At 46.8% G+C, this 15672-nt stretch overlaps 3 protein-coding genes across 4 annotated transcripts; 2 read left to right on the top strand and 1 right to left on the bottom strand.

Annotated features, from left to right (window-relative positions):
- The first annotated feature begins 25 nt into the window (after positions 1–25).
- On the top strand, positions 26–2199 carry LOC6538011 (integrator complex subunit 11). The gene is made up of 3 exons (XM_002098510.3): positions 26–368; positions 447–1421; positions 1477–2199. The coding sequence occupies exons 1-3, from the start codon at positions 155–157 to the stop codon at positions 2079–2081; spliced, it is 1794 nt and encodes a 597-aa protein (XP_002098546.1). The 5' UTR covers positions 26–154; the 3' UTR covers positions 2082–2199.
- Positions 2200–2360: 161 nt separating this feature from the next.
- Positions 2361–3567, bottom strand: LOC6538010 (ATP synthase subunit gamma, mitochondrial). Its single transcript, XM_002098509.3, has 2 exons — positions 3483–3567; positions 2361–3428 (listed from the first exon to the last, which is right to left on the bottom strand). The coding sequence occupies exon 2, from the start codon at positions 3404–3406 to the stop codon at positions 2513–2515; it is 894 nt and encodes a 297-aa protein (XP_002098545.1). The 5' UTR covers positions 3407–3428; positions 3483–3567; the 3' UTR covers positions 2361–2512.
- Positions 3568–3961: 394 nt separating this feature from the next.
- Positions 3962–14960, top strand: LOC6538009 (N-terminal kinase-like protein). Of its 2 annotated transcripts, XM_002098508.4 has the most exons (9): positions 3963–4936; positions 4995–5218; positions 5279–5684; positions 5748–6390; positions 6464–6628; positions 6695–6840; positions 6902–7030; positions 7087–7489; positions 7600–8115. In XM_002098508.4, exons 1-9 carry the CDS (start codon positions 4559–4561, stop codon positions 7725–7727), a joined length of 2622 nt encoding a protein of 873 aa, XP_002098544.1. In that variant the 5' UTR covers positions 3963–4558; the 3' UTR covers positions 7728–8115. The 2 variants fall into 2 exon arrangements, with proteins under 2 accessions (XP_039232253.1, XP_002098544.1); XM_039376319.2 differs by lacking the exons at positions 7087–7489; positions 7600–8115 and adding an exon at positions 14950–14960 and having other exon boundaries at positions 3962–4936; positions 6902–7005.
- Positions 14961–15672: the final 712 nt, after the last annotated feature.

The raw sequence follows: 15672 nt of genomic DNA, 5'->3' as shown, positions 1-15672 counted from the left end.
GACTACCCACACCGACGGACTGGCAACGCCACCACTGCGGTCTTGCTGTTTACAAAAATCACGGTCGACTTTTTCGGCAATTTCATTATCAGCGCAACAAGTATCAGCAAGAAAGCAGGAGAGCGGACCCGGGTGATCCTGATCCCTTCCAAATATGCCGGACATCAAAATAACGCCCCTGGGCGCCGGCCAGGATGTGGGCCGCAGCTGTCTGCTGCTCTCGATGGGCGGGAAGAACATAATGCTCGACTGCGGGATGCATATGGGCTACAACGACGAGCGCCGCTTCCCGGACTTCTCCTACATTGTGCCGGAGGGTCCGATCACCAGCCACATTGACTGTGTGATCATCTCGCACTTTCACCTCGGTGAGTCTCTGTCTTATACACGGCGCTTATCTGGTCAACTGGCTCTAATCGTTTCTTTATCGATTGCATGCATTCCAGATCACTGCGGCGCCTTGCCCTACATGTCAGAGATTGTGGGCTACACCGGTCCCATCTACATGACGCATCCGACCAAGGCCATAGCTCCCATCCTTCTGGAGGACATGCGCAAGGTGGCCGTCGAGCGAAAGGGCGAGTCCAACTTCTTCACCACCCAAATGATCAAGGACTGCATGAAGAAGGTGATTCCAGTCACACTTCACCAGAGCATGATGGTGGACACGGACCTGGAGATCAAAGCTTACTATGCGGGTCATGTCCTGGGTGCCGCCATGTTCTGGATCAAGGTGGGCTCCCAGAGCGTGGTCTACACGGGAGACTACAACATGACGCCAGACAGGCATCTGGGCGCCGCCTGGATAGACAAGTGTCGGCCGGACTTACTGATCTCCGAGAGCACCTACGCCACTACCATTAGGGACTCGAAGCGGTGCCGCGAGAGGGACTTTCTCAAAAAAGTTCATGAGTGTGTGGCTAAGGGCGGAAAAGTTCTAATCCCTGTTTTCGCCCTGGGTCGCGCCCAGGAGCTGTGCATCCTGCTGGAGACCTACTGGGAGCGCATGAACCTCAAGTACCCCATATACTTTGCTCTGGGTCTTACCGAGAAGGCCAACACCTACTACAAAATGTTCATCACCTGGACGAATCAGAAGATCCGCAAGACCTTCGTTCACCGCAACATGTTCGATTTCAAGCACATCAAGCCGTTCGACAAGGCCTACATCGATAATCCTGGAGCAATGGTGGTGTTCGCCACGCCAGGCATGCTGCACGCAGGTCTTTCCCTGCAGATCTTCAAGAAGTGGGCGCCGAACGAGAACAACATGGTGATTATGCCCGGCTACTGTGTGCAAGGAACCGTGGGCAACAAGATCCTCGGAGGCGCTAAAAAAGTGGAGTTTGAGAACCGGCAGGTGGTGGAAGTCAAAATGGCCGTGGAGTACATGAGCTTCTCGGCCCACGCCGATGCCAAAGGTTAATACAAGCTAACCACCTTAATGCTGATACTAATTCATTTTCTGTATTGCAGGCATCATGCAGCTAATTCAGAACTGTGAGCCAAAGAACGTAATGCTCGTCCATGGTGAAGCAGAAAAGATGAAGTTTCTGCGTTCCAAAATCAAAGATGAGTTTAACCTGGAAACCTACATGCCGGCCAACGGCGAAACCTGTGTGATTTCCACGCCTGTTAAGATACCCGTCGATGCATCCGTTTCCCTGCTTAAAGCAGAGGCCCGCTCCTACAATGCCCAGCCACCGGATCCGAAGAGGCGACGGCTCATCCATGGCGTTCTCGTTATGAAGGACAATCGAATAATGCTGCAAAACCTAACCGACGCCCTGAAGGAGATCGGAATCAACCGGCATGTTATGCGCTTTACGTCCAAGGTCAAGATGGACGACTCTGGACCGGTCATCCGCACTAGCGAAAGACTCATGGCTCTACTCGAAGAAAAACTAGCTGGCTGGACGGTGACGATGCAGGAGAACGGTTCCATAGCAATCGAGTCCGTTGAGGTGAAAGTGGAGGAGGACGAGAAGGATCCCAAGCAGAAGAACATTTTGATATCCTGGACCAACCAGGACGAAGACATTGGAGCCTACATTCTGAACGTGCTCCAGAATATGTGCTAGGCAATGAAGAAGCATCCCATTGAAATCCCACGCCTTAATTCCATAGATAAGCACAAAGTGTAGATACCAATTTCTGAAAGTTGAAAGAGGGTCAAAATATACATAAATGTTCCAATAATTCTTTGGGAGTATTTTTACCACTTCAAACAATGGGTCAGACCATATTTTATATAAGAATACAATCAAATCCAATGATACCAATGTGTAAAGACAGAACAGACCTTTGCAAACTCTTTTAAATTCCTTGACTCCCACTCCAATTGGTTAACTAGACCATGGTTAAAGTTATTTTCGTTCGTTCCACGCTATTTATTCTGGGGTTTTTCTGAAAGTGTAACATTACTAGGGTTCCAGGCGTAGCTCCAGGTGCCTGGCACCATATGCAATTAGCTTTATGAATCGTTAGAGCTGTTCGAACACATTCCATTCGCTTATGTGAGGGCGGCGGCACCGGAGATGATTTCAATCAGCTCGCGAGTGATGACGGCCTGTCGGGTACGGTTGAAGGTGAGGGTCAGCTTGTCGATCATCTCACCGGCGTTCTTGGAAGCGTTGTCCATGGCAGTCATACGGGAGGACTGCTCCGAGCAGGCGCCCTCCTTCATGGTGTAGAAGATGAGCGAGGCCAGCGAGAACTCCAGGTAGCTCTTGACCACGTCGCTGTCGAGCGAGTCGTAGACGGCCAGCTTCTCCGACTTCTCCACGGTGGATCCGCTGAAGATGGGGAGGGTGGAGCACTGGTACGACACCACCGACTTGAAACGGTTGTAGACGATCTTGCCCTCGGTGTAATCGTAACCGGTCTGCAGAACCTCGTTGGCAATCTTCGAGGCGTCCAGGAAAGTGGGCGGCAGTCGGCCCACCTCGTTGGCCACCATCAGGATGTTCTTGCCGTACAGACGGGACAGGATAGCGCGCGACTTGTCGCCCACGCAGAACACCTTAGTGTTGGCCTCGTCCTGGGCCAGTTCACCACGAATGAGACGGGCCACACCAGTGTGGACAGCGCCGCAAAGACCACGGTCCGAAGTGACTGCGATGAGCAGCTTCTTGGGCTCCGCCTTCTCGTCCGCCTGGATCTCCGTCTTCTCGAAGAACTGCTGGGCGCCGATGCCGTAAGGACGCGCCGCCTTCAAGTCTCGCTCGGCACGGGCGTACTTGGCAGCGGACACCATCTTCATCGATTGCGTAATTTTCTGAATGTTCTTCACCGACTTCAGGCGGATGGAAATCATCTTCAGGGTGGCCATGCCACGCTGCTGCTGGGCCAGCATGGTGGCCTCCATGGCCAGGGGCAGCAGGAGCTGGGTGCGTTGCATCATCATCCTGTGAGTTGTTAAAGATTCCCTGTCGCGAAAATGAACTCGTTTCACTCGGCGAAAATTGAGAAAATTCACCTACCTTGCGTTAAGTTGGCTGCGCCACAACGAATGTTATAACACCGAGCGAAGTTGCCACCTGGTGCGGTTAGTGTGGTGGCTTTTCGTGGTGAACGGTAAATTATTATATTAAGTAATATAATTTTTATGATGTATATTATGTTTTATGGATAATAATTTTACATATAACCGTAACTATTAATAGTGGTAAAGTACAAAGTATTATTAATTCGAACAAATGGAAGAGACCCCCTTGTAAAGCTGTACCCCGACGACCATGTTTATTATGCATACCAAAATCCAATTAGAACGCCAAAAATGCTCCATTGAGCCTGAAATGAATTAGAACTTCTGAAATTCACATTGATTGCATTGCAATTAAAAACAAATAAATAATTGATAAGGATTAAGATGTTTGCCAAACATGCCAATTTGTATTTAAACCTCGACCAGAGTTGCCCTACTCCTTGCCAGTTCTATTCTACAGTCAGCTGTTCACGCACGACCTCAGAAGTTCCGTCACTAACGCCTCACGCAAAAAAAGCTGACGTACTCGGGAAAAAGATTAGGATAATTCGACGGAGACGAGCGCCCGATCCGATCTACTGACTCCCCCTGACCCGCAGCAGAGACACATATACAAGATCGCCCTATCCAAAAATCCCGGGATCCCAGGGATGAGACCTCTGGGGACGAATAACAGTGGATAAGTTCGTGTGCCCGTGCGTGTGTGTGTGTGCGTTAGCAAAGCTGGAAAATTGTTGCTGCGCATCGTAGGAAAATAAAGGACATCAGGCAGCTGGATTGGCATGACGAGGATAAAGCTAAAGCCAAGGCTAAAGACAGAGGCATAGAGCTTGAGGATAAACCGAGAATCGGGGCTCCACTGATTTCAGTGCCTTTGTGTGGCAGCAACAAGGTGTGCGTGTGTGTGTTGTGTGCGTGCGTGTGTTGCCTGCGCAGTGCGTTGTTGTTGCAGCTGCAATCGTCAGTTGTTCAGTTGTTGCTGTTGTTCTCGGTGCTGCTACTGTTGTTGTTGTTGTGGTTGCTGTGTGACACAACAGTAACAAAATATTGAGCCGCCGAGCAAAACACATAATGTGGTCGTTCTTCTCGCGCGACTCCTCAAAAGACTTCCCCTACGACATTGGCGAACCGGTGGGCGGCTTTGACCAGTACTCCATATGGACGCTGCACAAGGCCAAGCGCAAGACCACGCTGGAGGAGGTGTCGGTCTTTGTCTACGATATCCGTAGCGGATCCGACACCAAGTGCGAGCTGGCCAAGGCGGCACTGAAGCGGCTCAAGACATTGCGTCACCCCAGCATCCTGCAGTATCTGGACTCACTGGAAACGGACAAGATGCTGTACGTAGCCACCGAGGCAGTGGATCCGCTTGGCACCTACTTCGCCAAGCTGGGCAGCGACAATGTGCAGAAGGGCCTCTACCTGGCCTGGGGCATCTTTCAGATCACTGTGCGTACCCATCTCTCTGATAATAGACCTAGCTAACCAAGTCCCCTTTCCCTTTCAGCGCGCCTTGTCCTTTCTCAACAACGATGGCAATCTGCGGCACAACAATGTTTCCGCCTGGTCGGTGTTTGTCAACGCCTCCGGCGAGTGGAAACTGGGCAGCCTGGAGTACGTTTCAGCGGCGGATGGCAATCCCATGCCGCCCGCCAAGATACCAGTGACCCTGGAGGTCTACGATTCCCCTGAAAAGAACGATCAGAGCAAGCTCAAGGCGGCCACCAAATGGTACCTAATCCTATTACCTTTTACTATTATAATAATCCCAAACTTTCAACTCCCAACCAGCTCTGTGGACATGTGGGGTCTTGGCTGTCTGGTGTGGGAAGCTTTCAACGGCGTGCTCAAGCAACGCTCCAACCTCAAGGATATAGAACACATACCCAAGTCCCTGCAATCACTCTATTGCGAACTGGTGGGCGCCTCGCCTTCGAATCGCCCCAATCCGGCGGACATAATCACACGTTGCCGCAAGCCAGGTGGCTTTTTCAAAAACGATTTGGTGGACACACTGCTCTTCCTGGAGGAGATTCAAATCAAGGACAAGGCGGAGAAGAATCGCTTCTTCAGTGGCCTGACCACGCATCTCGACAACTTTCCGGACAACGTGTGCAGGCACAAGATTCTTCCACAGCTGATAACAGCCTACGAGTACGGGGATGCGGGCTCGGCAGTGCTGGCTCCCATGTTTAAGGTTGTCTATTGAATTTGCATACCCTTGTCTGACTCGATTTCACAAAGATGAATATTCTTGCAGCTGGGCAAACTGCTTGACGAGGTGGAGTACCAGAAACGCATTGTGCCCTGCGTGGTCAAATTGTTCGCTTCCACGGATCGAGTAACGCGATCGCGCCTGCTGCAGCAGCTGGATCTGTTTATCGCGCATTTGCAGCCACAGGTGGTCAACGATCAGATTTTCCCGCAGGTGGCTCACGGGTTCCTAGACACCAATGCCACCATACGTGAGCAGACCGTGAAGTCGATTATCCACTTGGCGCCCAAGCTCAACTACAACAACCTAAATGTAGAGGTACTGCGTCACTTCGCCAGGCTGCAAGCGCGGGATGACCAAGGTGGAATTCGCACCAATACGACGGTGTGTCTGGGCAAGATTGCACCGCATTTGCACCCGCAGGTGCGCCAGCGTGTGCTAGTCTCCGCTTTCGTTCGTGCCATGCGGGATCCTTTTCCGCCAGCAAGAGTCGCCGGAGTTCTGGCCCTGGCCGCCACACAGCAGTACTTTCTGCTCAGCGAGGTGGCCAACCGCGTTCTGCCATCATTGTGTTCGCTCACCGTTGATCCGGAGAAGACAGTGCGCGACCCGGCGTTCAAAACCATCAGAGGCTTTTTGGGCAAACTGGAGAAGGTCTCCGAAGATCCCAGTTTGCGTGAAACGATGGGTGAGTATCTCACACTATTGTTAGTTAAAAAAATCTTTACTATGTTACTAATACATTCATATATCGTTCGCAGAGGCGGATGTTCACACGGCCACGCCTTCGATTGGCAATGCGGCGGCCACTTGGGCGGGATGGGCGGTGACGGCCGTCACTGCCAAGTTCTATCGCAGCCAAAGTGATTCGTCTCGACCACGACCGCCTTTAACTGGACGCAATCTGTCCAAGCCAGCGTCGCTTGGTAAGTACTCGCCTCGCTTATGCAATTTGCACAATGCAATTAACCCGGCCTGCATTTGCCGAGTAGAGCAACCATCGAGCAGCAGTTTATCGACCACCACGAGCAGTGTTACCTCAATGACGTCGCTGGAGCATGAAAGCAATGACACCTCCGCCTCGGCCTCCGATTATGGCAACAACGATTGGGACAACGAAAACTGGGGCGAAATGGATGTAAGTAGTGCTTGAATGCCATTTGAATGCCGCTAATTATGCTCGATTATTTTAATTTTAGACCTCTCAGGATCCCAGCAGTCCGCTGGCAGCCAGCTCCAATAATGGCGCCTTGATGGCGGCCAATGCCTTGAGCGAAGTGCGCGACGGCTGGGACAACGAGGAGTGGGGCAGTCTTGAAGAGGATCCGGTGAGTTTCGAGTAAAATATCTATTTCAACTTGTTAGTAACCTAATTGGCCTTCAGTGCGAGGAGGAGGAACAGGCGGAGCAGGAGCAGCAGCAACAACAGCTGGCTAGACAATCTATATCATCCACGTCATCCAGTCAGCCAAATCAGCGCCCGCTGCTGCCACATCAGCAGCAGCATCCCCATCAGCAGCAGTTGCAGCAGCACGAACTAAACGATCTGATCGAGCCGCTGGCTAAGCTCAACTCGCATGTCACCTCGCCGTCAAAACAGTCGATGCTGCGGCCAAAGGAGCTGCCCAATCTATCCAGCAGCAATACGTCGCCCACGTCGGCCACTGCCAATTGCAATAACATTAGCCCGCCTTCGTCGCATTTGAACAATTCGACGCATAATGCCAATTGGAATAGTGATTCGTGGGCCGACGGGGAGTTTGAGCCACTGGATGAATCGGGATTTGGTGAGTTCCTCACTTTTACATGCTTTTTTGCCGTGTGTAAAAACAATATCAGATTTCCCTTCTGGCGACCCACATGGTAAATCACAATTAATGAAATTAATACTTTCCAGGGAATGCCAAACTAGACGAGGCCCGCCGCAAGCGGGAGGAGAAGAAGCTGCAGCGGCAGCGTGAGTTGGAGGCGCGACGGGCCCAGCGGGCGAGCGGCCCCATGAAGCTGGGCGCCAAAAAGCTTTAAAAGTAATCAGCCGATAACAGCGACGTGTGTTGTTTAGCTGTTATTTCTATCGTACATCTAAGCCCAAAGTGTATTTTGTATATTTCTGTGCGTGTGTGTCTTGTCCCGCTCCCAAATTGCCCCAATTAGCCGAATTTGGCCGCTCTGTGTGTGCTTTGTGTTTGTTTTTGGGTACCAGTTTGCATTAAATGCAATCTCAGTGTCTCGAGCCTCCATTTCGATTCCGTAGCATAGCCGTATTGTATTTCTAATGCTGGCACGATATTAGCTAATATATTCAGCGTCTCTAACGAAATTTCCAATGTAAAGCACTGTAATTAAACCTGTAATTTATATTTATAAACCAACCAACCAGTAGCTAGTAAATTACTTCAAATTTATACCCTAATTAATCGACTTAATATGTATTTTCGAACCGAGGATGTTGAGCGTGAGTGTCAGATGACAGGGTTGAGAATCGGGGATTCAATCGATATCAGTGAGTGGATACGAGGTCCCTTTCCTATCCCCCACTATCAATGTGTGAATGATGGATGAGCGTGTGTCTGATTTCAAAATTTATTTTAGTCGCCCCTTTCCAAAGCTAAAAACACTTGGTGTATTCCATTCCACGCGATTTTCTAGGCGCGCCGAAGGGAAAGTGAATATTTAGAAATCTAAACGTATTTTTGCGAATGGAGCGTAACCAAAATTGTGAATTTTAATACATAAATAATAGCAGATATTTTTATATAGTGCATAATAGAGGGAAACGAAACGAAATATATAGAACCAACCAAATAGAAACAACAGAAATCGAGAACCGCAAGCAATTATAGAAGGAAACAATTTTAAAAGCCTTTCAGCGATACATTTGTAGTAGAATTGCACTTGTTACATAGATGTCCTACGTTGCCATAAATAGGAACGATCAGGAATGCGTTGTCCTTCCGGTTTGGGCCACTGGCCACCTTCCGTTGGACATTCCTCGATTTTTACCCAAGTAAGAACAGCACCAAGCGCAAGGCCATTTTTGCATGTCGAACTAGTAGCGTTACCTAGCGTAATCTTACACTTTTGGATGTCCTGTACATACGTTTAGATGCAGATACAAGTGCAGATACCAATACAGATGCAGATGCAGATGCAGATGCAGATGCAGATGCAGATGCAGATGCAGATGCAGATACAGATACAGATATACATATACCTAACATATATGCCGATTTTTTCCAATACCTCAATATCAGTGTACAATTTTTCCATAATATATTTTTGAAATACAAACGAAACTAATAACCCGCAGCGAGGAAATACGAAATGAAAATGTTGACTTTTTGAAATCTCATTGTTGTCTCATTGCCGCGTCTGTTTGCATTTGAAGCAAACGCCACACATATGTATATTTGTAATTAATGCAACTCGATTCCAATATGCCCCGCCCCCCCGCCTCCCGCAACCAAACACACTTATTGGCATTCATCTTCTTATAGCCAATTCTCTCAGCAAATTTAACATTAGCGTAACGAACTATTCAAAGAAACCATTGAAAATAAACAAATTGAAGCAACATGGAAAATGTATTGTTTAGACAAATTTTTAAGACTGCAAAAATGAGAAAAAAAATGAGAAAAACCAAAATCAATTGAAAGTGGTAATGGTAAATTACACGACAAGAAAACTAAATTATTTAGTACTAATCATCAGTAAAATAAATTTTGAAATAATAACCATGTTGTCTGTTCGGAAATCCAAATTCTAACCGCACTGGTAAGTGAAAACGTGAGTTCCAGCCAAATGCCAATCTAAATGGCACAAATTGATGCACATGCGATTGGATATACATACATATGGTTGGCCAATGGCATCTGTTTTGGCAAATGTTTCCAATGGCCACTCGCTAATTGCAACAATCCCAACGCAAGTCTTTGTTTATAACGTGCCGTTTGCAGTTGGCGCAGCTGCTTTTCGCCGTTTGGCGAGGACAGTTTAGTAGCGAAATGGTAGATTTCGACATTATTTTTTATTTACTAAAAGTGTATGTAAACATTTTGATAAAAACATAGGATTTTAAAATCACTTTGAAGTAGAGACTTGCCTTCTTGCGCGTACATTTATATGGAACATTATCTTACAGCATTTCCCGTTTCCGCTTAGATATTACTGCTCTAAATTTGAGTATGATTTAATCCTAATTTTATTACTAAGCCCATTGCTTAGAGCTTTGAGATCTGGTGTTGCAAGATTTTATAGCATACTTATCAGAGCTACAGAAGCCAAATATGGCGCGTTTCACTTCGCCCACTGGGCTCATTAAAATGAGTCAATCTGCCCAGCTTGGTGCTCCTTGGTAATCCCCAATGTCACGTCACGTTTTGCGAACTATTTTTAAGACCTGCGACCGCACAACTTTGTTTTTCTCACGCGCCCGTTTCGCAGCTAATTTGTTGCACGTTGCATTGGGTCTGCCACACAGGGGCGTTGTCAAGGGGGATTGCTTGAATCATAACTAAATGAATAGAGTATGGAAATGATACCCCATAGAAATATATAGTTTCAAGTAAGTGGTTTATTTCTTAAGTGATTTAGAGCAAGTAGCGTTCTTCCCTTATAGATTACTCTCATTAAGGACCCCCCTTGAGGCACCGCTGTTGCCACCGATGCTGCCCCCCAAGTTGGCCGCCTCCCCGGAGTGGAGCAGCTGCCAAATCTGTTGACGGAGCTGCCCTTGCCGTGAGTAATTGCCTCGCCCAGTGCCACAAATGCTCCGGTTAGTGGTGTCTAAAATAAGTGCCGCCAAGTTGAGGGTGGTGGCTAAGAAAACAGAGTACAACAAAAAAAAACACAACAACAAAATGGGAGGCGATCGCCGAATGCTATTAATAGGCACTGACTTTAGATAGCCCAGATGGAGGACCAGACCCTGGCGATAGAATCGCTGCACTTCGCTCGCATTACTCATACGCCCTGGCTGCCGCCCCTCGCGTGTCTAATTGTGCTGAAGTGCTGCTGCAGTACGGAGCGGCTGTGATTAGCCCATTGCACGGGTGTGGGCAATTAAATGGTCGTCGTGATAAAGTTGAGCAAATATTGAGATCATTATGGTAATTCCGGCTGCCCTGCAACCATCCACTGCCAGTGCCAGTGTACAGCATCTTTGGCATTCATTTGGCGCTCATTAAAGTGCAGGCAAATGACTGAGTGACTGGAGCCAGCGATGCTGCGGATTTGTCACCGATATATTGGAGCCATGCGATTTAACACGCAGGTGTGCGGCGGTTCCAAACAACTCTATACTCTATACGAAGCTCGCATAATTTTCTCGCAAAATGCATTAAACGCTCTTACTATTACAATTGCCATTTGTTTTCGCTACCCTGCGATCGTAAGTGCGGCGGGGTATGTTGGAACTGCAGATAGAAAGCAGTTAAAAAATTTAGAAATATAAATATAAATCAAATGATCTAAGAATATTATTATTAAAATTTAGTACTTTTAGGGTTTATTTTACATTAGTAAAAAAAAATATTTATCCCTGATTTTGATCAGTTAAGTTATTATAATAATTAGTTTTTTAATATCTACCTCTACACTCAATAATTTAATTTTAGGTTAAATTCCATGCCATCCAAAATGCCTTTCAAATAGAGATATTTTCCTATTTCGCGACTTTGACTTCCACAATTTTCGCGCATTCAATTCAATCAAAGCGCAACGCTCCGCTCGACTCGCCTGTGGCTTTGTTTTCGGCGTCTTTTGTTGTTGCGCCGCTGCAGTCGTTGCAAAAATTGTTTAAAATTTCAAATTAGCTGCAGTTCGCAGTGGTAATGTCGCTACATTTGTTGCCATTTCTAGGAGCGGTCTCTTTAGCATTTACACAGCCCCTGCATTCTGAAAATCCCCTGCCCAACTGCCACCCACTGTGGGTGATGACATACTTAACTTGGCTCAAATAAATCATTCTCATATTTACAAGCTCCATTTGCCACTGCATTTTCAAGGGCAGAAATAACCATCATTTATCACCTGCAGAGGAATAGGTATCCATTGCTGTGTTTACTAAAGCAAATAATTAAAGGTTTTGTTCATATATCTTGAACCTATTCAGGAAAAAGTGCTGCACACTTTTACAAAAAGATAGCATTTATACGGCTCTAAGTAACCAAGTATAGTAACTCTACGAGCACTGTGTAAATCCTCCTATAAAGATAAGGTGTTGATCTATCACGTTCTATTTGAGCACTAACTCGCGTGTTTATTTATACCTTAAAATTCAAGAAGTACTCGTACAGAAAAGTAAAGTTCCCCATATGACTAATGGGGTTTTCCCGGCATTAACCCCGAATAAGGCCACGCTTGAGCGTACATACGAGTATTATTTACGCACTTTGAGCAAGTTTCCGTTTTGTACAAATACGTGCAAACAGGCAAGTAATAATTGCGATGAACCAATATTGGTCCGTGCAAATGGACAAATGGACAAGCCCCCAAGGCAAACAAAGAGCGACTGGGGCTCAAGATGAAGGGGTTAGGCCGGGGCTTCCATAGAAAGGAAAACCGCAGGCACCAAACCGCGATAAGGCGCTGAATATCGCCCGTGCTCTGCCTGACTATATGGTCTTGGACCGAGGAGACGAGAGCGGTGCGTGCCCGAATTGATAATTCCGCTGGGGAGTCCAGACCGCAGACAAGACGATACGGATGAGTCACCAGTAGGCCAGCGTGGCCACCAGAAGTCCAAGTGTTCCACAAGTTTGGCACGAGCGCCACGGAGATCAGAGATGTCGCATTGGCCACCAAAAGGCTGTCTATATAGGAAAACTCCTTGCAATGAAGCTGAAAACCTAACGGAGGCAGTCAACTTTTTTGTTCATTTTATAGTACAAGTATGTATAGGTTTTGGAATGTAAGCCGCAAAATCGCTTTAGCTAATCACAATCTTTGACTCACATCCGCCTCTTTTACTTCCGTAGCACATATTAAATAAGTTAAGGGATTTGATTAAATTCCACTTATCACAACTTACATATTAAAAAAAAAAATTTTTTTTTTGTAAGTTTCTACCCTATAAAGTAACCAGATGGCGACAGCACTGCCACGGACATCGCGAGCTGTAAACAAATAAGTAAATAAATTTACAACTGGCGGCTGCATGCAACAGTTTGTTGTCGATGAATGAAAACGTGCTGCCAAAGGTGGTGGACCAGAGGGGCGGACAGCCCACAGAGGGGGGCTTGTGGACACTTGGGAGCCACGGCAAACTGGTTTTTGGCCACATGCACAAGACACAATGTAAATGGCAGCGAATTGGCGCACAATTCGAGGCTTGCCGCACACGTGTTGATTTCGCTGGCGATGCCAGCTGACAAACCTCCCACCACCCACCACCCAGCACCTGGCACCCCCAAAAAAGAGCCCCTTGTCCTGCACCACCCCCACGCCCCACTGCCCCGTGCCTCTCCACCTCCGAAAGTGGGTCAATTACAGGCTGCCATTGTCGCGCTTGCCACATGCACAGGAAAAAAACTATGGAACGGGTGGAACTAGAAGCACTCCAAAATATTTTTACGTTTTAACTTCATTCAGTTAGCCATTCACTTATTAATATTAATAATATGAAAGTAAAAATTTATCTTTTATTATCCATCAAAGATACTTTTCCCAGACTAAAAGTACTACCTTGCTTTAAATTAAAGTGTCATCATATTACAAATGCATAAACTTTTCTCAGTGCACGCATGTGTTCGCAGTCGCAGCGAACTCTAAACTTGCGAAATAATAAATTCAATTTCACAAAATGGGGTAAAATCGAAACCCAAAACGGCCAAGACCAAGCGGCCAAATCGAAAGCCAAAACGAACACAAGCGTCTAAAACAATTGTGAAATTCTATAGCTGCTGACTTTATGACGATTACGTTGGCCCACGGGTGCATCTATAGTTCCGTAGAGGAGCGACACGTACGCCATTCACCGGAGATTAGGATTCACTGGCTTTTTATGACCTTTGATAAAACGGTCTTTCCGGAATGCAGATATATGCTGGACTTTGTGTCCCGTGATCTATAGCTAGTACTGTTATATCCAGATGACGAATTCTTTAACCTTGTTCTTGTTTCAAGGTGAAAATGTAAGAACGTGTCTTGTAAACTAGAACTTACTTATGAATGGAAAGGTAAGCCAACAAACTAATATCTGTTTTCTAAGCTAAACAGCCATCTAGAGTCTTTGGCATATAAACGAGTATGTAAATAGTCACTTGCTGTCCAACCAATCCCCTATTCCGAATCGAGGCGCCTTCCAGCTTTTGGCTCTTGCCTGACTTTTGGGATCGGTTCTGCTGGGGCTGCTCTTTTCGGGGTCTGGATGATGATGATCCGTCCGTCCGCCAGCATTTCCGTCCGTACCTCTGGCAAGATCACCATCCCCAACCCCATCTCGATCCCCATCTCGATCCCCATCCCGATGCCGATCTCCATGTGCGACGATGGCGGCGGCGGCGTTGGCGATTAATTACCCTCGAAACGGCTTTGCTGATTTCAGCTTTACGAGCCTTTTTAATTTTTTTTCGCTGGTCGCCGCCGTCTTTTCTTCGCCTGACAAGTTGAAATATGCGTCGGACACTTTCGAGCGAGGGGCATAAAAATACCAGAACCAATCTGAACTTTTCGTTTTCTCTGTTTCTGTTCGGTTTCTGTACTGTTCTGTTGCTGTTTCAGATTCTGGCTTGGATTTGTTTAGCGGCTTGTGGCTGTTGTTTTCGGGGCAGGCCTTTTGGTTTTATGGTTGTTTTGGCAAGGCATTAAACCATTTGGGCTTCGCTTTGTTCGTGCGACCGCCAATTGTTGTGAGTGGATGGATGAGTTAAGGGCTCTCGATTTTAGAGCACGGCCACCGCGTGGAATACGCAATATTTATAGACCTAGGTCCGGTAGTCCAACAAAGACAGAGAGAGAGAGGGAGAGAGAGAGAGAGAAGGAGAGCAAGAAGTTACACTAGCTTACAAGAAAATGCTCAAGAAAGTTTTAAACTGCATGCTACTTGCTTATCAGTACAAATAAATTATATGTAATAATAATTCCCATAATTCCCATAATTCTAAATTGACAAAAAATAAGCAATTCTTCGAAAATACTCAGTATTTAACTTAACTAATTTAAATTCCCTAAAATTCTCATTGTTGTTTCTAAGAAGCTCAATCGAAAAAAATTTCATGAAAAGTTAAAAAAATGCATAAAATAAAAGCTGAAGTATATTATGATAAACTTAAATAAATCGAAAATGTTTGCGAGTTTACCAACTCTCACTTGGTACAATTTGCTTCACAATGTAGTTAGCTACCTTTGAAACAATATTCAATCGAAATCGATCTTGTGTAGGCTAGTGCCATAAACCAATACCGCATTGACAATGCTGCTCTCTAGAATGGCTTAGATATCAGCTCTCTTCGCTTCTGGGATGAGTCACATAGACGTCAGTACCGATATCGGGGAACCCAAGAAATGGGGTGAAAAATCCGAAGACGTCATTGGTTTAAGGAGACCACCACCGATAAGGATACGGACTGGAACACGTCATGGCTGGCCCGGAAAAGAGGGAAATGCTAATCGGGTTAAGGAGGCGGATGGGGATGGAGATGGGGATGGGGACATAACCCGCGTGGGGTTCAACGTACCGATGGCTTGGGGCCACACCTGTTGCCGAAACTACAATAAAAATACAGAAAATACAAAAAAAAATACAAAAGGCTGCGGCGCAATAAAGCAGAGGCGGCAGCAGCAACAAAGCGGTCAGAACGCAGAAATCACGCTACGATCATAAAGGCGAAACGTGCTAATAAAAGCAACAACAATGCGCAACGCAAGTCGCGCTTCCCAGCGGTAGGAAAACCCCTAGGAGCTGCACTTGAACCCAGGTGGCATCCGCAGTCCAGAGTGCCGCTGGCATGCCGCCGATCTCCTCCAGCTG

Source organism: Drosophila yakuba, chromosome 3R, assembly GCF_016746365.2.
Source record: "Drosophila yakuba strain Tai18E2 chromosome 3R, Prin_Dyak_Tai18E2_2.1, whole genome shotgun sequence".
In the NCBI taxonomy this organism is placed as follows: domain Eukaryota; kingdom Metazoa; phylum Arthropoda; class Insecta; order Diptera; family Drosophilidae; genus Drosophila; species Drosophila yakuba.
This window is presented reverse-complemented; position numbering and strand designations above follow the sequence as displayed.